Raw genomic sequence first — 26,091 nt, 5'->3', positions numbered from 1 at the left:
AAGTGCCCAGATATGAGCCAACTATATTTCTATTGCTTCCTTTAACGAATCTGTGACGCTGCCATAGTCTCCTCTAAATTTAGATATAAACAGCAAAGCTATTCCTGCAGCTCAGGCACCCTGTTTTTCTTTATCAAGGCTCTGTGCCTTTGGCTGAAAAAGAGGCATGGAACTCAGGCAGGAAGAGTCCCTCATCTATCTCCACAACCTCAGAGACTGACATAATGTATTCCCTCAGGGCAATGCTCTTAGCAACACACAGCAGTAGTGCGCCAGGCTCATTAGCTCTAAAATGAATAAAAGTGAAGGGGAGCATTTCCACAGCATCTATCGCACCACTCACAGTCATTTCAAAATGTTCCAGCCCCATCACTGGTATCGGGCGTTACTGGGACCTAAATGCTTCAAGCAAACAAACCCTGACATCACCTTTGTGATCTTTTGGCTTTAGCAACGCTGTAAAAGCCTTCAATTTGGTCCACTGCATTATTTTGTAAATACATTATAGGGGTTTCAAACATACAAAAGTTGGTGATAGGAATGCTTGCAATAAGGCTAACCGCTGGCAATCAGTCAGGTAGCGTCATTCTTTTGCCCGATTTACCACCTCAGTTTGGACCCAGACATATGCATTAGTCTTGACTTCAGTCAGGTGTCGCTTAGTTCCAGTGGCACTTTGAGCAAGGGACCCACATCTGGAAAAACCCTTACCCCTTAGGGAGTTATATCATACACACAAAAACAAAAAATGCTTGGAGTAGCCCAAACTGCCTGGCCAGGTCCTCCATGAGTAGGCACACAAGCATCCCTGAGTATTATTGTTTTCATGAATATCTAAAAGCATTGCAGTCTTTCTATAAGATAAACATGTTTCTGTGTATAGTGAAGATAACAGTAATTGAGTTGCCTTGTGAATAATTGATTATTTTTATTTTAAATGTCCAGAAAGGTTGAATAGTTAGCATGTACTTGCTAAAGTTACTCAGAATAAAATTGTTGCGATAACTTCCTCTGCCATTGTAGACTGTCTATGAAATCTAAAATTACAAATATTATTTTTAAGCCATTGACAATGTTGTAAATTGGCCACATAACACGCCTTCTAGGAGGCACTTTTTCATGGGTGAACCGAGCAGCCACTGAAGACGCCTGACAACGTAACCATCACCTGATGCAAGATAGAACTGCTTTTGTTTCTCTTTGCCCCTCCTTGTGGTAGAAGTGAAGTCGTGATTGTCCTTTGCTCAATTCCTTGCTCTTCCAAAAGTGTTGTCAAGATGGAAACGGCCAAATACACTTTTTAATCCCTTTGCTTTGCATAGTGATGGTGTGAGCAGTTTTGGGAATGGAGGTTAGGGTCAGTTAATTGTGTTAATGTTTGAGTAACTAATGCCTTCATATGAGCAGATTGCATATAGTTGTCAAAGGTGTATCAACCTGTGTTGGCCGGTCCCAGAGGGACAAAACTGAACTAAACCACTCAGCAATGCTTTTCTAATTATCTTTATACTCGTGATAGGCAAAACAGAAACAGAACTTCTAAGTGATGCTGTTTGTTTTCTTTTGAATATTTATGAAGCTCTGCAACTAATTTAAACACATGCATATGAAACGAATACTGTATACTATTAAGCCTTGGCAATACTGGTCTGATTGGCTATTCCAATTTGATTTATGGCATTAAACTGCTTCTTTGCATTTTGATTTGTGTACTTCTGCATTTGTAAAGGAAAAGGAAAATGCATATACCTATGAATTTGTGAAGGAAAAAGAATACATCTGCAAGTACCAGAAAGCTAAGAAATGAGATGGAAGATGACCTATCAACCTCTGACAGGCGGTAACAATGGCTTTCAAGTGCTACGAAGATCACAAGACACCTCAAAACAATCATCAGAGGTCCTCTAATCCTTACTCTACTATGCATTCTGGTATCTGCACTTGTGCAGTTTAAGGACGTAACTAAAATGGAAGTTTAAGTTAAGTGAAAGGAAATTAAAGTAAAGGTAAAGAGAGACTACTCATACGTGTGATGGGATTGAGATGATCCGTTGTCACCTTTACCGTACTTGCTGTGTCTGATAGAAGTACTGCGTACCGTAACTACTCTGGTTGTAAAGAGGAGCTTGCACTGCTGCTGACTGTGCTCTGTTTATGACTGAAACTTGCCCCGCTGCTCCTTGTTGTAACTGTTCTTTGTGAAAAAGGCTTGCATGCAATGCTTCCCAACCATAATCCACGTAACCTGCAAAGCACTGGTCAAGAGGGGTCCTTACTCCATGCCCATTCAAATGTTGGAGTCTTGGGTGAGTTATCACTAGTGCACTACTAAAAGTACAACAAATCTGCTCAAACACTTTGATACGTTTGCGTTAAAAGAGTAGACACTCTGCAGAGAAGTTCCAGTACTCTTCCATTAAGGGCACATCACCCCTGCTGAGAATTGATGGCGCTGTCAGATTAAAAGTACTCCAGCTGAGAAGTTCTGCTGCTGCCCATTTCAAGTGTATAATTCACTTTGAAAATTGACAGTGACGCCCATTCAGATTACAGCAAATGTACTGTAGGGTGGTGGAAAAGATCCATTGAAAGAGTAGCAGTCCTGCTTCTATGTTCTGAAACCTACCACTTAAAAAAACCTGTTGTTCCTGACACAAGTAACATCAACTTTAACTCTGAACAAAGTGAAAGAGGTTCTTACGACAATCTAAGACAGAGTTTGGGGGTATACTTTCTTCCAAAGCAGAATGTAGACAATAAGAAACACAAGTTTCATTCTGCAAAGTAAGTCACTTTTTTGTCACATGCCTAAAAGAGTGCGCCCATCATGGTGAATTTGACAAATATAGCAGTGTACAAGCTTTTTGCTGTCACACCATTGCATGTTGAATCTTTATAATTTGTCCAGACACGCCTTTAAAAATATTGCAAATCGGAAGACATGCTGGTTATGGTTCATGACTTGCCCATAGATGAATATCAAGCTGAAATCAAAAATCTACATAAACTTCTGCACAACACTGAGGATTCTGTGAATAAGATCAAAGCATAACATCTGAAAGAAAACGAATCTAGACTTTTCTGTAACCGGTGCAGTTTCTGCGTGCCTCATTCGGGAGTCTGCTGCCCAATGCATGTGCCATGGTTGTCGGAACGAAGGTTATTTCCAGAATGTGTGCAGAAGCCAGACTGGCTTTCTAATACTGAGGAAGGCCTTGCCATCAGCAAAATCCACAAAGCATCTTAATGAAAGTTTGAAGCACAGCAAACACCGGCCATTGAATCAGGGAGGTGGCTGTTCATTCCCGTTCCATTCTCTGAATCATCATTGCCTCACAGAGAATCGCTAAAGGTAGCCAGGGTTTTCTCAATCCAAAGATAAAGATGACGAAGAGCTGTCAGAACTGGCCGTGTACATCAACATAAAAGGTGCACCAATACCTTCCCTTTTGGACACTGGGGCCACCATGAATGCCATGATGGACGCTGCTTTTGCCGTGCTTCAAAACAAACCTACACTGATACATTACAACGCCTGAATATTTGTGTATGGCTCGAAAAAGCCTTGCTAATGCCAAGAACTGTTTCGCTCAAAGCTCATTCAACAGGTTCATTCTGTTGACAGAGACAGTTACATCACTGAAGTAATGGCGGAAAAAAATTGCCTTCTGCACGTCCTTTGTCATCTTGTTGCCAGAGTAACTGAAGTAATTGACAACAGTGATACTGTAACAATGTTCATGGACCTTTTCTGAGGCATTGGCAAAGCCCAAGATTGACTGATCTATCTGCATATCGATGGAATGACTAAATGTTGCACAGTATTTCTGCTACATGCATTTCAACATTCAAAAATAAGTGGAAGATGAAACAGACAACTTGCTGAAGCGGGACATTACTGAACCGTAGATTGCCCCATGTCTTCACCTTCGGTATCACCTGCTCTTCCTGTCCCCAAATGCCTTGCTGCGGGCAAAATATGCATCTGAGTGAAATGAGCTGAACAAATCTAACCATCCAACATGAGAGGCTCATGACTAGTCACATCTGGGACATGCTATAACTTCACCGGAAAAATAATTGTTGCCTATACAGAAACATACTCAGGGCCATATTTATACTTTTTGACGCAAAACTGCGCTAACGCGTCAAAAAAATTAGTGCCGGCTAACGCCATTCTGAAGCGCCATGCGGGCGCCGTATTTATTCAATGACGTTAGCCGGCGTTGCCTGGTGTGCGTGAAAAAAAATGACGTACATCAGGCAGCGCCGGCGTAGGGGAATATGGAGCTTGGGCGCCAAACAATGGGGCAAGTCAGGCTGAGGCAAATTGTTCGCCTCAACCCGATTTGCGCCATTTTTTTCGACTCCCAATCCCCATTGAAATGACTCCTGTCTTAGCAAAGACAGGAGTCATGCCCCTTGCCCAATGGCCATGCCCAGGGGACTTCTGTCCCCTGGGCATGGTGATTGGGCATAGTGGCATGTAGGGGGGCACAAATCAGGCCCCCCTATTCCACAAAAAAAAAAAAAAAGTATGACTTACCTGAACTTACCTTATGTTCCCTGGGATGGGTCCCTCCATCCTTGGGTGTCCTCCTGGGGTGGGCAAGGGTGACAGGGGGGGTCCCGGGGGGCATGTGAGGGCACCTCTGGGCTCCTTCCGAGCCCACAGGTTCCTTAACGCCTGCCCTGACCAGGCGCTAAAAAACTACGCAAAAGCGTCTGGACGTCATTTTTTTTGACCCGCCCACTCCCGGGCGTGAGTTTTGCCCGGGAGTGTAAATACAGCGCACATGCCTCGGAGTCAATTTTTTAGACGGAAACGCCTACCTTGCATATCATTAACGCAAAGTAGGTGTCCACGCTAAAAAATGACGCAAACTCCATGGACTTTGGCGCTAGGCACATCTAACGCCAAAGTATAAATATGGAGTTAGTTTTGCGTCGGAATTGCGTAAAACAAAACGACGCAATTCCGGCGCAAACAGAGTATAAATATGCCCCTCAGTGTCAGTATTTTTTCAGCAAATGAAATATTTAAAAAGTAAAAGTGCCATGTCGTGCAGACCATTCCAAATTGGCTAAATTATAGCGGTGGCATCCCTGCTTTTGGCACATCCCAGAAAGAACATGGTGACAACACTTGTTAAACTATGACAGACACTACACAAAGCAAATCTGACATTGTACAAAGACAAAGGAAAACACCTCACAAACGTCTTTCAAATTCCGTGGTCACATATGGTCATGTGATATTCACCCAGATACTTACAAAATCCAGATGCTACACTCTGCTCCTGAGCCCAACAATATGGCTGCTCTCAGCTCCTCCCTTGGCTTGGGTAGCTACTATTCTCAGTGCATCTTTGACTTCACCACAGCCAGCACCTATCTGAAGGAACTTCACAATTGAGGGAGCTTCTCTTAAGTGGTCTGTCAAAATGCACTTGAAATAACCCACCACAGATCACCGCTGTTGAGGATCGTGCATAATTTGACCTTTGTCTGAGCCAGGCAAATGTGGTGGATGTGTCACGTTTGGCGTAGGCCCCATCCTGGGTGAGAGGACACTGAACCTGAGGCCCTGTGCCACATCATAGCCTATGCTAGCCACAGACTCACGATTCCTGAAGACAGAGATAGAGATATCAGTACAGCGCACAATCGCTGCACTAAGACAGTCGGAAAAAACATCAAGGCTATCAGATATATAGCGATCAGTGATCGCCTGTTCACTGAAGACAGTGAACAAACGAAGAACATACTGCACTTATATTTCAGTGTACTTAGATGGTCACCCTTATCTGTTACACAGTCCTGTGGCTCAAGAGGGCCACAAACGTTTCTTTGCCATGAAAAATCTATTGCATCAGAAGGTCTAACGTTCTTCGCTTTACAACCTTGTAGAAAACTTGGTGAGGGAGTGCCATGTCTGTCAGGTATTAGGAAAAAAGACAAAGCTCTGTAGCATCCCCTATTATCAAACCTGCCTCTCAATATGTGGGAAGAAGTTGCACTTGATTCTTTTGATTCATTGCCACCCGACATCTATTGGTTGTAGTTGATGAATGCTCATGTTTCCCTTAAGTGATGACCATTCCAAGCATCACAACTGCCATTGTCATAAAAACACCGAATATGACATTTGACACCTTTGGCATATCCTCTGTGGTCAAAACAGACAACGGGACAACTGGCCCTCATCCAATGGAAAAAATTGAATTTGTAGCCCATTTTGGTTTTCAGCACAGGCTAATGACGTTACATTTCATGGCCACACTAAAAAAGTAACTTCAAATAACCAGAACCTCTAGGCCGTATGATGTGACTGTGCCCCAATCACACGTAATTCACCGTCCAGACATGTATTGTCTTTTATGATGCAACAGATGAAGTTGCCCACTCATAACCGGGTACTTGACACCAACTAACCTCTTTGGAACACCTGTGAGCACCAGTAAAGTATGCTATACACAAGTTTCAGGCTACCCAGGTGACAATAAAAGACCAAGCTTGAAGCTTGCTGGGAGCTTGATCATAACACCCCATCTCACCCAAAACAGAACAAGAAACAATAGGCAGAAAAATAAAGGAAGGGCTCCTCAGTGCAGAGCATTTAACATAGAAAATTCAGGCCCGTATTTATACTTTTTGACGCTAAACTGCGCTAACGCAGTTTAGCGTCAAAAAGTTTAGCGCCGGCTAACGCCATTCTGAAGCGCCATGCAGGCGCCGTATTTATTGAATGGCGTTAGCCGGCGCTAGCAGACCGGCGCTGCCTGGTGTGCGTGGAAAAAAACCACGTACACCAGGCAGCGCCGGCGTTGGGGAAAATGGCGTTAGGGCGTCTTAAAATGGGGCAAGTCAGGTTGAGGCAAAAAAATCGCCTCAACCCGATTTGCGCCATTTTTAACTACGCCCAGACGCCATTTACATGACTCCTGTCTTAGTAAAGACAGGAGTCATGCCCCCTTGCCCAATGGCCATGCCCAGGGGACTTATGTCCCCTGGGCATGGTCATTGGGCATTGTGGCATGTAGGGGGGCACAAATCAGGCCCCCCATGCCAAAAAAAAATATAAAAATAAATAAAAATTATACTTACCTGGACTTACCTGAATGTCCCTGGGATGGGTCCCTCCATCCTTGGGTGTCCTCCTGGGGTGGGCAAGGGTGGCAGGGGGGGTCCCTGGGGGCATGGGAGGGCAGCTGTGGGCTCATTTTGAGCCCACAGGTCCCTTAACGCCTGCCCTGACCCAGGCGGTAAAAAGAGGCGCAAATGCCCCGCCCACTCCCGGGCGTGATTTTTACCCGGGAGTATAAATACGACGCATTTGCGTCGCAGTCATTTTTTTAGACGGGAACGCCTACCTTGCATCTCATTAACGCAAGGAAGGCGTTCACGCAAAAAAATGACGCTCATTCCTCATACTTTGGCGCTAGACGCGTCTAACGCCAAAGTATAAATATGGCGTTAGTTTTGCGCCGAATTTGCGTCGAAAAAAACGACGCAAATTCGGCGCAAACGGAGTATAAATATGCCCCTCAGTGTTTAAGTACAGTTTGGCAACATGAGGATGTGTGACTTCATCAGCACCAGAACTGAAAGACAGACCTAATTTAGATCTGACAATCTGGACATGCTCCACACATCCCCGGAATCCAAAACAACAACATTCATTTTCACTTCACTTATGAAAAATGGGCCCATGAACTTAATCTCACTCTTCTTAACGAACCTCAGTCTTTTCACAATAGCAGAATCACCTGCTTTCCACAGCACACACTTCACGCAATACGTAACATCAAACCTAGCTTTGTAGTTCTCCTGGTTTTCTCTCCTCATAGCAGTGATAACACTCCATTCTAAACCAATGGCCCATTCTTTCTTTTCCTCGCTGCAAACCAAGCAGGATTAAGTTTGGAATCAGGCATGCTACCCTTCAAGGTGAAGACAGGAGATTTTTCAGACACATGGTTAGGGGGATTGCAATGAGCCTGCCAGGTTAAGTGCAACACATCTTTGGGAGGAATCCCGGTATCAGTTGCTCTCTGTGCAACCCAGTTCATTCACTCCACTAACCCATTAGCTTGATGAGAGTAAAGTGCTGTTTTAAGGTGCTCAATGGGCAGCCCACTCAGAAACTCTCTCACCTCATGAGAAAATTACTGTACATCATTGTCAGTAACAACTGATTTAGGAATGTCTTCAGAAGCAAATTACTTCTTCACAAACTCAATACCCACTGGTATTTACAAAACGCATACAGTTAGTCACCATCCACTTAGAGGTATAATCAAAAAGTAATATCACATAACATTCCCTCTGAACTGAGAGCTTGAATGGACCAATAAGACGCAAATCCAATTTTGTCCTGGGTTCATGGGAAACCTCAACTGGAGCCAGAACAGCAGAATGAGTTGTCTCACACTTATTTTTTTAGCACAGAGCCATCAGTCTTTCACAACTTCTTTGATTTGTAAATACTGAGTTGGCCAACAGTGCAACCCTTGCACCCTGGCCTTCCCACGTGTCCCTCGCATGCTAGATTTATTACCCTTTCTCTCAACTAGTGGCCTTTGAAACTTCCCATCAATGAGGCTCAGTTCTTCAAGTATATCCCAGTATCCTTTCAGGAAACCAGGAAGGTCTACAATTCCAGGTCACACCTTGGTAACAAACTCACTAATTGCCTGGAATGCCTCATTCCTGTCCCTGTCTTATTTCCAGTTCTCTGCATTTACGACATTTTCTCTGAACTAGTTAACTCGCACAGGTTCTACACCATGCTCAATTGGCAAGCATGACGTATAGCAACATGGTTTTTGCATCATGATATGTACTCTTCTTGGAAATTGTAATCTAACAAACCCTCCATCCACCATCTCATCCACGGGGTTATATTTTCACTACTCTTACAAGAATAAATATGAACAAGAGACTGACAATCTGATCTTACTGTAAAGGGTGAACACCTAAAATTTGAAGTGGTGAATTGTCCAGGCTACTGCCACTGTGTCTTGTACAGACTAATGTTCTTCAGCCCCTTTAAGTGAACATGAAGGGAAGGCTACCACTATCTTTCCCCCATTTATTATCTGTGAAAGCATGTAACCATGACCATACAGATGGGCTTCAGTAGACACAATAGTCTTCCTACACGTATCAGAGTTCCCAAGAGTAGGCAGCGCACTGATGCACACTTTGACAGACTTAAAGGCTTTCTCACATCCCTCTGACCACTTAAATTTGACTCCTTTTGAGCAATAGTCTTAATGGCTGGATCACACTCGCAAAGTTGGCATTAAATTTTGAGCAAAAATCTGCTTAACCAAGGAATGATCATACTCAAGCCTGATTCTCAGTTGTGGATGCCTCCCATAATGCGTTTCCCAATTCTAATGTAGGACTAATCCTGTCACCAGATATGGTGTACCCAAATTATTCAAAGAGGTTACTCTGAACTGGCATTTTAATTTTTTTTGGCTAGTGTAAAAATGCTGTAGTCTTTGCATGACAAGTCACAAAATCTTATCTTTATCCCCCCTTTTTCCTGGCATAACGATGTCATTATGAAAAAAGAAGACATGATGTATCGCTTCAAGCACCATCTTTATCACCTTTTGGAAACATACAGCAGCAGAGGATAAGCTAAAGGGCATAGGAATGAACTGGTATGCTCCCAGGGACGTGACAAAGGAGGTAAGGTGCTTGGAGTCAACCTGCAATAGGACCTGATGATATGCAGCTGACAAGTCCATAATGCTGAATAACTTTGACTACACAAGCACTGTCAGAACCTCTGATATATTAGGAAGTAGCTGATGCTCTACCCAAATATGTTTGTTAGAGTCCTGGAAGTCCACACATGTCCTTGTGTGCTTTTTTCCCTCCTTCCTTGGATGCTGACACAACTGGGGCAATCCAGTAAGAAGATGCAATCTGCTCCTTAACACCATGTTTTAGCAGCTTCTGGAACTCATCCTTGAGTGAACTCATCATCATGTTAGAGACTTTTCTAATCCTGTGCACACATTGCATGGCACTCTGCTTGAGGATGACTTTTGTGCTCAAACCACTTCAATGATCCTTGTTCCATTCTATAAACACCTTAGATGTCATGGACTATGTCTGTTTCCTCCTCATCACAGTTAGGCACTGGAAGGACTTGTTCATGTGAGTTGTGATTCAGGGTAATTCCCATCTCCCCTGACTGATGCCAGGTTATCACCCTGTTTTGCAATGTACACCTTGCCTACAGGCACTCTATTCCGAAAATGTAATCTTCATGATTGTGTAACCATGTGCATCAGTCTTCATACCACCGTTTCCTAGTGGATTAGCATCAGAAGGTAATAGTGTGATCCTATCCTCATCAAATTGCTTATCCCCTTTATATCACCATTCATAACATAAGGTGACCCTGTGTCACCAATATTTATATTTTCTTATCTCTCAGTTACTTCACACCCAGGCTTGCCCAGTGGCTCACAGTCAATACCACCGTCCACCCTTACACTCAAAATCACCTTCTTCACACTTTCAGTAATACATTAAAAACTCGGAATTATATCACTATCACAAACCCTGGTATAATGGCCCCTTTTGCCATATTTCGTGGATGTGGCGTTTTTGTATAAACAGCTGGAATTATTGGATGCATAATTTCCACTCCCACATTATGTACGCTAAGCTGCAGCTCATAAAGATATGTATGTTAGTATTTATTACCCCATGTCGAGTGGGTCACCTTCATTACAGGGTGCTCTTTACCCAAGATATTTAATCCAATACATCCGTTTAACAAGTGCATTAAAAAGAAGAGCATGATGTAATAGGAACAAAAACATGATGATAAGGGGTACATTTTAAGGCGAAGTGCCAAAAAAGGGGTTTTGGGATGGGTGAGAGAATGTGATAAGAGTGTCTGGTGGGGCCAACTTATTTTGTTGGACCACAAACAAGTCCTGAATAACATAACTGGATCCTTTAAAAATTGCTCGGTTAAACAGCCCCTAACAAATTATTATTTTTAAACCAGTAATAAATGTTATTTATCACCCATTACCCACGCAAGCTCTAATCACGTGGCCAGCACCTAGTCTCTCTTCCATTTCAACTACCTAGCGCAGAGCCGCTGTCAGAATACGGCATTAAAAACACAGCCCTGCACTTCCGGCATCCTTGAATCACGCATGCGCATAGTAGCTTGTACAGCAATCCGCCCATCAGTCTGGATAGTAGCTCCGCCCATCGCTTTGGATACTCCGCGTTGTGATTGGCTCTCCATATGGCAGGTGTGATTGGCATGGGTGGGCGGGTTCTAAGGGACCCTCGTGACTGGGGCGGAGGGGGAGTGGAGTCAGGGCGAGCCGGGGGAAAAGCAGGGGCTGCTTAGGACAGCGTTAAGATCCTGGGGCAAAACTAGAGGAGCCAGTGACAGGGGCCACCATGGCTCAGAGAGAACTGAACCCCTTCAGCGACACCAGTGAGCTGGATAACCCTTTTCAGGTAAGAGGCGGTGGCAGTGTGATGGGAACGGGGTCTAAAGGAAAACGAGAACAGGCCACCCCATTTCAAGATTAGGGAGTTTTAAATGGGCACGGGGATATGGGATAGGCAGTGGGGAAACCATGCATGTCAGTAAAGATTTGTGAGCATGAAGGTTGTGTGTGGGTAAACAATGGTTGGACAGAGAGGGAGTTATTGAAACTGTTATATTTGGAAGACATTATAAATAGGCAGTGGGAGAAAAATGTGATGAAGCATAGGTGTTCCGAACGTGATGGGGGCACAGGGATAGGTTAATGTGTCTAGAATGAGTTAGTAGATTAAATCTAGAGTCAGGAAAGAGCGGTGGCTGGTGATGATTCAGGTGAAGCGAGGGCTGATACACGTTTGAGAGGAGCAGGGGTCACAGGTCAGACCTGTCAAGTTTCCCCAGGTCCATGCATGATGCTTCTTCTTTCCTCCAGGTTTTTTTCTTTGACTTCTGGAACTTGTAGTCTTATTTATTCCATTAAGAAACAAATTTAAATCCCAGAATTAAAAGAAAAAAAAACTGGACTGGTTCAGCACATCACGCATCTTGGCAGCTATGACAGGCACAATTTCTCTGGGCGCAGGCTCCACCAGTATCTTCAGCGGAGGGGGTCCTGCTTTTGAAGGGGGGGAAACTGGCTAAGCTCACTGCCACACTTGAGGCATATGTATCAACATTTCACGCAAGTGCTGCAGATGAGGTACTTGAAAACGCACCAAAGCCTGGCTTTTGAACAGTGGGGCCAGCTGAGGTTTTCATGTGATAGGAACTGCACTTAATAAGGGCTGTGGGCTCTCACTGTGATGAGTAGTACGATTTTTAGCAGTCCTCCGTTGTGTTTTACAAAGTGTCAACGCTTGTCCATTCGCATCGAAGAAACTCCTTGTTGTGCAGATGGATGAGGTTCTGCCAGACAATCTCAGTACATAAAGCACTATGCTGACTGCGCAGTTTATTGTCAGAATCTGTACAGCATATTGTTTTAATGTGCAATCAGTGGATGCCAAGTTATAACTTTAATTTAAAACTTTCTTTAGGTACAGATATAATTAAATTATTGATTAGGCTAAAACACTTTTATTGTGTTAAATGTAGTTGTTATTCTTTTTATGTATGTGTAGATCATTTTTGTGAATCGGTTCTTATAACTGAATAGTAGAGTCAGGAATATCTACTTGCCTTATTAACAAAGGTTTGAATGTGCCTGCGCTGTGTGCAAGGCACCATGCCATACCATCAAAAAAGCAGAGACTCAGAGGCAGCAAAGCAGAGTAGAGTGGGTAAGTGTGTGAGCTGAAGGGGCCGGGAACAGAGAGAGCAGAGTGTTCGGAGGCTGGCAGGAGCAGCTGAGGCATTGTTACAGCAGAAGGGGAAGGGCACAGAGGATGCAGTGTGTATGAATAGCAGAAAAGAAGAGATTTGACAATTAAATTAGTAGTGTGGCCCAGTCTTGAACATGACTGAATTACATACATCTCACAAATAGATAAGTCTGCCTCACTCCCTCCTACTTGGCGTTTCATCCTAATTTATATTGAGAATTAGTTCTGTGATCTGGACCCAAACAATATTTCTGTGTACGTGGCTGCCACAGAAGGGGTGTTGGGGTTATATCCGAAATTAGCATGGCGTGGGTCAGACAATGGTCAGGAATTGTAGTTGAAGAGATCCTAAGAAGAAATAGACCAAGTGAGGGAGCTTGGTAGTGGGTTTTGACTGGATGTTTAAAATATTGAGAAGAGGAAGGTGTCGTGCAGGTTGGGGGTCTATTGTAGGAGTGGTCCAAAAGGAAGTATATATGCTTTGGAAGTGCATGAAAAGGGGCAGAAGAGGATTTGGGGGTCAGTCAGAGATGACAAAGGGCCAACTGAGGAATGGTCACAGAAGGCTAGACTTCTCCATGGAGTAGCTCATGAGCTGTTGGTAGCTCTCCACCTTCCTGTGAGTAGCTCTTCTGTGTACAGACTAGCCTACTAAATTAGAAGCTTTTTCTTGGTTGAAGTAATATATGTATACCAATACCGGGAGTGTGTATTTGAGAGGAAAATGTTTGGGCAGTCTTAAAACCAGAATCATAACCCTGGTGCCTGGGGCATTGCAGCTTGGTGCCTGGGGCATTGCTATGTAGTACCCATGTTGAGGCATTTGAAATTGATAAAGCCTTTTTACATTACTGCTGGCAATGCTGTCTGATGTACTAAGGTAATCACTGCTAGTAATCTTTCATAAATGGTTTTGCCTGATGTGGTCACTATTATGTATTACAACACTTATGATATTAGTAGCTCGGGATGATTTTCATTGAACATTAGTAGCTCTTGTTAAAGAAAATGTTGGAGACTCCCGCACAAAGCGATCAAGTCAAAGATTCGGTGTCTAGCTGAGTAAATGATTAAATGGATGCTATTTTATACTGGGGAACACTGGATGGGATGTTGAATGGAGAAAGGGCCATTTGTGTGGAGGGTCTAGTCAGATAGTGAGGGGCTAAACAGAAAGGCCCAGACACTGTGATAGATGGTGGGGGTAGAGGCAGACGGGGTGAGGATCAGGGAGGGGTCAGACAGCATGACTGCTCACAGACAAGTGACCTGGTACCATGTGGGGTTGAATGGTGCGGGTCGGGCAGGGTGAAGCATCCCAATGGAAAGGGTTGGCCAGACTTAAGGTTCTGTGATCAAGGTAGAACAGGATTAGCGAAACAGGGCAGGGAACAAGCGTTATGAGGTACCAAACAGGATGAGAGTATGGCTGTGAAGTAGTTTGGCATTGAAATGTGGCTTGTGTATCATTGTTATGTTAGACTTTTGAAGAGACATCTTACACTACTAAAGGCAACTGGAGAGAAGAAAATGACGAGGGTATGAGTCTAGAGCAGCCAGTAATTGTTGGTTTGATTTTTATTTATTTATTTGTAATGTTTATTTAACGGTGTGGCTATGTGCTAGTTTGTTACTTAGCAACCATTTTTTCTTGCTGACTCTGCCAAAGGCATATTGCGGAGGTGAATTTGTATATTTTGTACATCAGCAATATCGTGGGCGACTGACAGTTCAGGAGCTATCTTCAGCATTGTTCATCAGCCTGTTCAGACAGTGGAGTTCAACCTGAATATTTAACCCAACACAGAGAATTTGATACTATTCTGGATTAGTTATGTGCAGTAGGCCTGCTTGAAAATGTGAGCTTTGAGATTTTTCATGCAGGCAAGAAGGCTCAGAGGTTCTTTGGATAACATACAAAGAGCTCTATTGGTGACTTTATGTCCAGACTTGATGACTTTATGTCCAGACTTCTTCTCCCTGAACTTGCAATTGCAAGTTACAGATGAGGTTAGAGACCAGAGTAGGTGATGTAGGGTAAACTCCATTGTTTAATTGAAACAGTCACTCCTGGTTAGTGGAATGCAGTAAACGTAGTGATTCCTTGGACCTTATAAGACCCTATCACATTGATAATAGGGCATTAGATCTAATCAGCAGGTACTCTAAAATCTGATCTACAATGAAGATGCAGGTGGAGCAAATAATATAGGACACTGCTGTGCAGGTGCAGTCTTGGATCTTGTGTACCAGACTCTCTTATTTGAACTGAATTGGGGCCCTTGGTCTGATCAGTCGGTAATGGGAGGCCCTACAGTGCAGGAACAAAAACATATGCCCTTATTCAGTCACAAACACTGATCCTAGGTCAGGGAAGATACTACAGTGCTTGTGAAAAAATAGGACCATGGCTAGGAGTTATTTGGAGACCCTTCATTGCTAGAATGAAAACCATGCTTTTTAGGGGATTGTGGAAGACCTCCTGGTCCAAATATGGTGGTCAGTAACAATTGGGAAGCTTTGAAATGTAGGCGTTATGGATTTAGTCTTGATATAAGACAGTGGGTGACACGTAACCTGTATATGAATGCCTTTAACCCTGCAATGTGGCCCCATGACGTGTTAAGCCTTCTAATATTTCTGTTTCGTTAGCCATTAGCACTTGGCATGTGATGATATTTGAACCTTTGCAATGTTGAAATCAAAACTACAAAACCCAGATTGCAACCTGCAGGTGGCTAAAAAGCAAGATTGGTTGAATGTATCATGCATGACTTGGCCGCATGTCACATGACACTTTGCAGGAGAATGGGGTGAGGAGTTTACAGTTGAGATACATTTTAGCTGAGCATTGAAAGTTGGTTCATATCAAACCTTGTGTCAGAAACCTCTAAATTACTTGTCTTGGAATTCTTCGACAAAGTGTTTCTCAGAGCAGGTGTTCCTAAACGTCTCTTTAGTAGTAGTGGTCCACAATTCAAGTCTTGTCCTGTTGAAAAGTATTTTACCCTCAATGAGATCTCTCATTCCATTACTTCCCTTTATCATACCTGTACTGTTGAAAGGCTTAATAGGGAATGAGAAATTTCCTAACTTTCGAGGAGGAAAGTTTAAATTCTATTAAGTGCACGGAGGCGAGGATTATGCAGTTCTTTCTTCACTATTTATTATAACAGCCAGTTCAAAGTTCAACAAGAACAAACATAAACACTACATATCTCATGAGTTCAACACATCTCCATGGTAACCACTATCCAATCTATTCACAATCCGGTGTCCATATATATATCATCCTTGTCAGAGTCCCTCCTCGACTTTACTGCGGTCGGAAGTTAAGGCATCCTCAAGTCATCAATCCACCCGATCCTATAAATATAATGTAATATATGTGAGAAAAAATGAACTACCGCTCTTGTATCCAATCTCAGTGTAATTAAGGACAAGCCTTACCATCAAATGTACTAGTCCGTCAACACACATTTCTGTCTTAAATCAATCGAATGTTAGCAAAGCATACAATCTGCACGTAATCAATTTACCCCTTATTTTAACAAAGTGTTTTAAAACTTGAATACTACCTCTGCAAACATTGCTGGTTCCGATAACCGGTCGGGAGGGAGACACGAGAACTCTGTCGGGTGGGATAATCCTCACCTCTGAGTCTTTAATAGAATTGAAACTTTCCTTCTTGATAGCTGGAAATTTCTCAATCTATGTCAGGACCAGAGGCGAGGATTATGCATGTTTAAAGCTTACTTACCACCAGTGAAGCTGCCTTGTGAATCGGTTTAAAATAGAACCTTTTGAAAGCAGCTTAAGATGACCAGTCGGCCGCATACATGATGTCCTCAAATCTGCCACCTACCTGGATAGCTTCAGAGGCCATGGCACCTCTAGTGGAGTGTGCCCAGAATATTCTCACATTGATACTTGCTTCCATCATAATCCATTTTACCATCCTTGCTATAAATGGGGAAGATACTGCTTTAAAGGGTTTCTTTATATACATGAACAATTGTCACCCACAGGGACAATATTTCGCTGTCATTTCCTCATACGCCTTTAGGCATCTGACAACACGCAGCTTAGGAGCACTCTTAAAGGCAGGATAAGTTACTGACCTGGTATTGCATTTGGTTCTCCTAGATACCCTGAAGGTTACACCTTCGGCAAGAAAGTCTGAGCCGAGATATCAAGGGCTCTCACATCAGATACTTTTTTACAAGTTATGAGGCAAAGCAGCATAGCTAACTTCACCAACAATTCTTTCCTCGATAAGTACTGATTATCTTGCCAAGAAGAGAAGAGGCGTAACACCTCATTTACATCCCAAAGCTCAGAGTATCTAGGTTCTGGGGTCTAGAGATCCTGATGCCGTTGAGTAACTTGCAAACCCAAGGATGTTCCCCCACCGGGACATTGTGAAGTGGGGGGTGCCCTGCAGAGATTGCCGATCTAAGGAGTTGACCGACCAGTAAGATAGCCCTGATTCCACCAAGTCCGCCAGGAAGTTTATGATATCCGTAACTTGGGCCCCCATGGGATCAAGATGTCTCTCCACACACCATCGGACCCACCGGTTCCATGCTGATCTCTAGCTCTTAAATGTGCAGGGGCCAAGGCCTGGCAAATTAACCTCTCAGCCTCTCTCGAAAGTCTATTGTCTTCCCAACTACTCCTGAAATTCTCCACGCCATGAGACTGAGATGGCCATGAAGAACCATGGGGTGAGGCTGACCCCGAAGATCCAAGAGTAGCCACAGAAAAGTCTGAATAAGGAGCGGGAAGTTGTGAGAGAGTTACAGCTGAGTTCGAAACCACACTTGCGACCTCCACAATGGGGTTATCAACACTACTGATGCCCCCTGACGACGCACTTGAGCTGATACTCTCGGTATCAGTAGAAAGGGGGGGGAGGCATAAGCCTGATCCCTCCCCCAATCCTGCAGGAAGGCATCCACTGCTGACCCCACTGGGTCCGGTGGCAGTTGGGTGTTAAGTCTGGACTCAAAAAGATCCACTGAGCACAGTCTCCAACGAGTGCCATTTCTGTCCAGTCGCTGGTATCCTCCAGGTATCTGGAGTTCCAGTCTGCTAGTGCATTCTGGGTGCCCGGAAGGTGTTACGCCGCCACAGAGATTTGATGTTGGAGACAGTAATACCAGAAGTCTTTTGCTAGTTCCGCCAAGGCCCTTGATCGAGTGCTGCCCAGACGTTTTACATATTGGACTTTGGACACATTGTCCATTCTCAGGGACCTGCTTGCGAAAGATCCCACCAGGCGCTCCAAGCAATTGATATGGAGATTGAGCTCCTGTTGAGTCCATCGGCCTCTAATTGAAATCTCTCCACATCTTGCCCCCCAGCCCTGACCGCTGGCATATGACTCTATGATCAGATCTGGCGATGACCCAAAGATCGCTCTGACATTACATGCATCCATGTGATCTAGTCACCATTGGAGCTCTGTCCTTGCCTCCTGAGGGAGGGATATCAGTTCGGAGTAAGTGACTCCACGTCTGAGATGCTGCACCTTTAGACGCTGTAGTGCCCTGTAATGTAGGGGACCCTGGAAGATGGCCTGTATTGAGGACAAAAGGAGCCCCACAATTCTGGCCAACTGCCTGAGGGAAATCCTGTTCCTTCTCATAACCTTCCCCAGTTCCTTTTTGATCTTGTTCACCTTCGGGGCTGGAAGACTGAGGGAGGCTGTATTGTAATGTATGAGAAAACCCAGAGAGGTCATAGTATGTGAGGGGTGAAGTTCTGATTTCTCCTGATTTGCTATGGACCCCAACTCCTGGAACAGAACAATACCTCATGTTTGTGTGGTAAAGAAGTTGGGGACAGGACTGATCCATCAGGAGGATGACGTTCAGATAAATTATCGGACGCACCCCTTGAGTCCTGAGGTGCTCCACCACTGGTTTGAGCAATTTCATGAAGCACCAAGGTGCTGATGATAGTCCGAATGGGAGAGACTTGAATTCGAACACTTGTTGCCTCCACATAAACTGTAGAAACCTGCTGTGTGGAGGAAAAATCAAGACAGTCAGGTAAGCGTCCTTTAGGTCCACCTGAATCAAACAGGTGGCTGCTTGCAATTAAATATCCGAGCACAAAATACTGAGGCAGCGTAATCCTGAAGCCATCTCGGGCCTCTTCAATCCATTTAAAGCCACTCCCTGCCCCTTCAGCTTACTCTCGCAACTTTCTGCTTTATCCTATTGTGACGCTTTTTCGTTTTCTCTTCCTCTACCTTTCCCAGATGTGTCTTTTGCTCGTAGTAAATGCTTTAGGCAGAAATATAAGCGCCGGCCCTCAAAAACCACCGGAAATAACAAGCACAAACTAAGCACTGGATAGGATCACTAAATGTGCTGCATTAGGCCTCCTAATTTGGCTTTTCTTGTTGCATAATTTAGGTAACTGTACCTCCATAATTTGGTCCTTTTCTGCCACATATTTCTAGTGCCCCTCCTGCTCCTTACAGATCGGAAAAAATCTGAGTTGACTCTCCCATTCCTCCCTAGGTGCTAATTTCCTTAGGGAGAGTCTTCCCTCTGTTGTTGCTCAAAAACACATCCATACTCAGCAGCCATAAAACCAAGTAATATTTTTTGGCAGTGTTTGTCTTTGATTGACAGGGGCTAAAGTCTGAGACTTAGAAGCTGAGAAGAAGAAAGGCGAGCTTGATTTTTAGCAGCCGAGCTCGGAATCTGATATCGGTGGCACGTGTTGAGGCGTTGCCAGTCCCTGGAATGTGTCGCAAACGTGATAAATATTAGGGATGCCCGCGACCACGCTCTCTGAGCCAACAGCCTAACTCAGGATCAAAATCACCCATAATGCTTTGGGGGCCTGGCCATCTCACGCGCCGCCACGCGGGACCGTGATTGTGGCAACCAGTCTCAAAGTGATGAAATGAAATCCCCTAGCAGCGATTTGAAAACCGATATAAGTTGCATAAAAGGGTACATGAAGCATTGCAAGTGAAGTTGTCCTGTTGTTACGATCGGATGACGCTTAGTGCAAAGGCCCCACGCGAATGAGGAAATAAAATACATACTTAATCAAGGATTGGCAATGCTTATTGGCAGTGCTTTAAATGGAAAAATAGAAGTGCAAGTACTCACTATTTAGAGTACCTGTTAGGTCCTGAGAAGTGCTTGTGTTCTCCTATTAAATGTATTGCAGCAGTGCTGAGAAGTGCAGGCACCCCCCCTGTCAAATTAAAGAAGTACAGGTACTCAGTACCGAACACTACCTGCCCATTCAAAGCATTGCCTATGGGTCTGGCTTTGAAGGATTGTTGTATGGTAACACGAAGCAGCTAGCTTGGGAATAGATATGCATTTTTTTGTGGAAGCAAAGAACTGTAGATAATATTGGTGTAGGTTAAAAAGGTCAGTTGCATTGACAAGCCATACGTAAAAGTGGGTTAAAGAGTCCCCTCCCTTTTTCCTAGGTGTGCTGCTACTAGGAAAAAGCACCATACATTATCTAGTTATCTAAGAAACATTAATAGCAGTACAGTGCCCTGGTGGTGTCCCTAAAAGTTGAATCTCGGGCAGCTGGATAAATAAACAAAAGGATCAGGGCTGTGTGGAGGACAAGTATGTTTTGAGGACGTGCAAAACTCCTGCCCAATCAAAACATGTACTGGCTCCCAGCCCTCTCGTGGTGGCCCCCACATAATAGTCTGATGACAGCTGTGCTGTCAAGCCAGGCCATAAAAACTATTGCCCTCAACATGATATAATTGTTTTTTCTTGAAGATTCCCCACAACAGTGTCAGCTGCTGAGGTCTTTTCACGCGGCTATATTCACGAATACACCAGATTATTGTCTTGTACATGGCTGGTCTCTGCGAAGGTGCATGTGTTTGAAATTTAGTGGAATTAAATAATGAATGCAAACATCGACTCCTCGTGCAGCTTGATGGTCATTTTACAAAATCGCACACTGGTTTGGGGCCAGTGTTTGAACATTTTCATTGGGGCCCAGCTTATGTGAGTAGCTTAGTCGAAGCCTACTGCCAGGTGAGGGCCACAGATCTACCATGACCAGCGCACCCTCCCACGAGCGACAAACGTGTGATTCGTGGCATACTTGAGGCCTCCAGAAACCTGTGCAAGGAGGCCATGCTTACGTTACTGTGCAGATGATCCTGGTACTTTAAACAAAAAAACACTGAACAAGAAAGCCGGCTGAAATTAATGCTTTGAGACATTTGGATACTTTAGTCTCCAAATTTGTATGGTTGACATTCGTATAGTTTACTCTCAAAAGCTCCAACATCTATTGATAAATACTTTAAAGAAACCTAAGTGGTTTCTGTTTGATGAAAATCCAATGTAACTATTCTCATATCGTAGTATTTCACGTTTTTTGTAACGAAAAAACAACTCACACTAATATTTTGTGATGATAGTGTTAAAAAATATGGCGAGGTCTGTGAGCTGCAATGACTGAAACGTAAGGCTTTGAAAAATATACTTTTAAAAGACATATGTCAATATAGTGGTAAACCAGTCTGTGCACTCTTTTACATATGCCAAGTTTACCTAGCTTGACCAAGGAATACAGAGTTGCCACTCACACGTTCCCCTATACATCGGTGTAAGTGAATCAACAGACTTCATTGATGCTTAAAACGTAGAAATATTTTTACTTCCTATCGAGAAAAGGCTTCATTCTCGCATTGAAAAAATGACAGTGAGTGTCCTGCTTCACCCTGTAACAGTTGTAAATAGCTAAGTACAGGAACCTGCAAAATGTGGCAGAGATGGCATGTAAGCTGCTGTTATGTGGAGGGGCGAAATCTTTCATTCATAAATCTTATGGTTACTTACTGAAGGATCTGTCTTCAGATCCTTAACAGTATGCATCAGGGGCAATGTAGCATCATGCTGATGGTTAGTGGACCTGCTGAGAGAAGTGGCACCTAGGAAAGCTGCACCCTTCACCGAGTGTAATATTGCACTTGCCACCGATACACGTCTTGTCTGACTGCTTGATCTGTGTAAATGTATCTCCGTGACCACGTCGCTCTTTCCATGTGTACTTCTCTGGTTCACAGTCCCTCTAGGAAAAGAGGTAAACCATTCAGAAATTGGTGCGCAAAACCCTAATTCCACAGGTTCTGTCCCATTCTGAGCTGGAAATAAAACACTCTCGTGATGCTGTAATACCACTAATGGTAATTACTGTAATAACTGCAGCCCGGTGTAATGTTGTACCGGGTGCAATGTACATCGTCCTTCTACCTGGACATTCATATTGAGGCTTCATCTCGGTCCATATTTCTCTCATTCTGACTCACTCTTAACCTCGTCTCCCTTCCCCATTCGGCTCACTCGAGTCTTTTCCCATCTTCCATTCCTCTTTATTTCTCTCACCCTCTTCTATTTATTTTTTTTAAAAAAAATTTTTACCTCACCATCCTAGAAGAAGCTTTATTCGGTATGAGAAAATTCATCCATTACAACACATAATCACCAAAACATTGTAAAAATACCAATAAAAACCATGTATAATAAAAGCACCCATCATAAAAACAAGTACATATAATTATATATATATATATATATATAAGAATAAAAAACAGAAGAAGATAAAAACCTCATTCATAAAAACTGGAGAAGAAATAAGTAAAATCATTATAAAAATTTAACATTTTTGCGCCAAGTAGTAGCTCCCTTCAGGAATGATCCCAGGCCCTTCCATACCAGTACATCTGAGGCCATTTACAGCCACATGAAAGCAGGACGGTATTGTACAAAACCCTTGGGCCTAAGGAGCGGTAGTAGAAATTGGGTTCTAAATGGTGCATAAAAGACATAGAACAGTGTAAAATGGATCAAGGTCTGATGGGACACCCCATCACAGGGGCAGGGTCTAATACAATTCTCCCCATATTGACCTAGGGGAAAGCACAAATTACTTCTAATGATCCCCAAACGGAATCGAGCTATGAGTGACCTTTCCCTCACATCCTTGATTTCTGAGAGATATTGCTCCGGACCCACCCACATCTTTAGCATAGTAAATTCCCTGATCAATTTTTTCCTTAGAGCCTCCCCCTCCCTCGTGGACTCCTGTATTCTCTGAAAGTTATCCTTGACCCATTTCTTATCATAGCTAGTCAGGTCCTCGGGATGATCAAACAATTCAGGCCACCCCAGATCATGTGCCATCTTCCTTATGTGCGACAACCAGGAAATATGCTTTACATTGTCGCAGGCCAAACAATCCCTTAGGATATCCCTATTAAGAGAGGCATGTTCGTTACTCCAAATTGAAATCCATAACAAAAGGGGAGCCAACTGGGTAGTGTCCTGTACATACTCAAGGTCCAGTTCCAGGTGAAGGCAAAATCCAGGAATATTTTGTCCAACACCCAGAAGCCTTCTACAGAAATTATTTTCTTCCACCATAAGGGTTCGGGTATCCCTAAACCCCCACAGTGCTGAACCATACAGAAGGACAGGTAGGCATTTCCGCCTCTAGATTTCAATCAGGGATTTGATAGGTTTACTACCTACCCTGGCCGCAAAGTCAAAGGATGCACCAACTGTTGCATGAAAAAGCACAATCCTTCTAGCAATACAGGGTTTCCAAGATCCTTTCTCATCAAAAATGACCCCTAAGTATGGGAACTCATGGACTCTGCTAATAATTTGATCCTCCACCCTTAGCACCCCCACCCTACTCATAGGTTTACCACAAACCATAAAGTGCGACTTCTTAAAATTGACCTCCAGTCCCAAAGCTGACATAAAATCGACATAAGCTCTAACTAATACACGGAGACCATTCATCGTGCGGGCCATAAGGACCGCGTCATCCGCATATGTCAGCACAGGGATATCAATACCCTTCACCTTCGGGACATACCTGCAGTGTTCAATCAGAAAATCTGACAGTCCATTTGTGTATAGAAGGAACAAGGTAGGGGCCAAGACACACCCCTGGCGCACACCCCTTAAAAGCTTGAAAGCCTCCGAGCATTCCCCATTTGGGCCCACCCTCCCGTTTGCAACTGTCCCTGTATGGAGATATTGGAGAAGCTCTACAATATTAGGGTCCAACCCTGACTGAATTAGCCTCTCCCATAATAAAGATCGGTTCACTTTATCAAAAGCACAGCTAAGGTCCATAAAAGCAAGATAAAGGGTACCTTTCCTGGCCTGCGTGTATTTGTTGATTATCATCAGTAAATTAAGACACTGTTCTTGCGTGCCGAGGCCTTCTCTGAAGCCATACTGTTCCCGACTTAAAATATAATTTCCTGTCATCCAGGCCTCCAGACGGCCTAAGATAATCCGTCCCAGAATCTTCACAGAGGAATCCAACAGTGAGATAGGGCGATAGGACTTAGGATCATTTCGATCACCCTTTTTAAACACTGGGACTATGCATGCCAATCTCCAAGAGGCAGGAATACCCACAGTAACGGCTGCATTGAGAACATTTAGGAGAATGGGTGCCCATAACTGAGGGTTAGTTTTATATAGGTCCATCGAGATTGAGTCCGGGCCCGGTGCTTTATTATGTGCACAACTCTGTATTGCATCAAAAACCTCCTGTAGTGAGAATCTGATTGCTAGGTTAGGAGCCACATCATCCACATTTTCCCGCATATTTCTTAGGGGGGTACCCTCAAATATATTACAGAAATGTGTTACCCAGGCCTCCGGGGCAATATTACATCCAAGGCCCTCAGAGGTTTCCGTTTCAAATGAACCTCTATTCACCACCTTCCAAAACAGGCCGGGGTCTTTCAAAGCTGTAGCACGCTCTAACTCTTCCCAGGCTTTATCTTTGTATTTTAGTTTGCTATCTCTCAGGGTCCTTTTATACCTTAATCTGGCTTCTTTTACGAGAACCCAATCTCTAGGGTGAGTATTGGTAGCCATCTTTAAATTTGCCCTTGCATCAAAGCAGGCTTTGTCGTACCAGCCACATTTACGTTTATTAGGGTGGTTGCCTACTAAAAAGAGACAGTCTCTGACAGCTGCAAAAACTACTGTTATCGCATCTATAACAGTCGTGGGATTTGGCGCTTCTGTCAGGAGTATTTCCATAAATAGATGTAGGTTATCCCCCACAACCCTTCCCACAACTTTTTGGGGGTCTACTTGCTTCCACCCAAGCCGCCTTCCCTGGTCCTTTGTCACCACCGTTACAGGCCTGCCTCGTCCTAGTGAGCGTAGGGCCCCAGGGAGTTTAAAGGACAATATAAGGGGATTATGATCGCTAAAACACTCCCCTAACACTTTACCCCCAATCACCAAGTCTCTCATAGGAGGGGACACAAAAATATAATCAATGGTGGATCCAGACCCTCTTCCGACATAGGTTGGAAGTTGGTGAGTGCCTACTGCTTCAATATCATAGAAATTCAAGAGGCCCATCTCCCCGAGTTCCTTTAGTAGATCTCTGCCTCTCGAGTCCAGCGGACCCTGCACTGAATGGACCTCACAGTCACCATCCATCCTTCCTTATCTGCTTGGCATACCCCAGCTTACCACCTAATGTTCCTCTCTCTTCACTCTTTTATCCTCAGTGCTTATTCCTCGTCTGTTACTATTTTACCTCCCTCCTCAGCCTGAATCCTTGTCCTCATTAATGTGCGCTTCTCCACTTTTCACTTTATATTCTTGTATTTTCTCTTCTTTCTAAAAAAATAAATAAAATATCACCTCTAGCTTCTTGCTCAGACTTTTACCCTTTAATAGTATTCTACTCTCTTCCCCATCTTCCTTTATTACCTTTCCTTCCTGTTCCACCGTTCTCTCTCTGTCCCTCTGCTGTTCTTACACTTTTACTTTCTCCATCCCCTGCCTCTCATAAGACAAAAAATAACCTTTTGATATATTCGCCGCTTTGGTTATTTTGGACTTTCTAATGCAGTGGGCGAGTAAGGACAGCTGCCTCCTGAGCTCGCACCTGTTAAACCCCAGAATAGACTTATTAGGTTTACAAATATGGGCCCATAAGGGGCTGGTCTTTGTTAATGGAACTCAAATGTTGCCTATTTGTGAATGAACCTTCAATTCACCCTCTTCCAGATCATGTAATTGGGGACGCAGTATGTAAATCTGTGGGTAGTGATGGGTGAGTGGTACAGTACCCCTGTGATCTGATGAATAACTGACATTTACATTTTCACAAAATACACAAATTCCTTCTCTTGCGTAGCTTGAACTGATAGACCGA

General features: G+C 43.7%; 1 protein-coding gene across 2 annotated transcripts in view; it reads left to right on the top strand.

The window, feature by feature from the left end:
* The first annotated feature begins 11,337 nt into the window (after positions 1-11,337).
* Positions 11,338-26,091, top strand: part of SCAMP3 (secretory carrier membrane protein 3) — a 68,724-nt gene continuing 53,970 nt past the window's right edge. For both annotated transcript variants that reach the window (XM_069218437.1, XM_069218436.1), the window contains exon 1: positions 11,338-11,514. In XM_069218437.1, the coding sequence (XP_069074538.1) occupies positions 11,455-11,514 (60 nt within the window). In that variant the 5' untranslated portion in view covers positions 11,338-11,454. The remainder of the gene's footprint in view (positions 11,515-26,091) is intronic.

The sequence above is a fragment of the Pleurodeles waltl genome, chromosome 12 (assembly GCF_031143425.1).
Source record: "Pleurodeles waltl isolate 20211129_DDA chromosome 12, aPleWal1.hap1.20221129, whole genome shotgun sequence".
NCBI lineage: Eukaryota > Metazoa > Chordata > Amphibia > Caudata > Salamandridae > Pleurodeles > Pleurodeles waltl.
The sequence above is the reverse complement of the archived record's forward strand: the minus strand, read 5'-3'. Positions and strand labels throughout refer to the sequence as shown.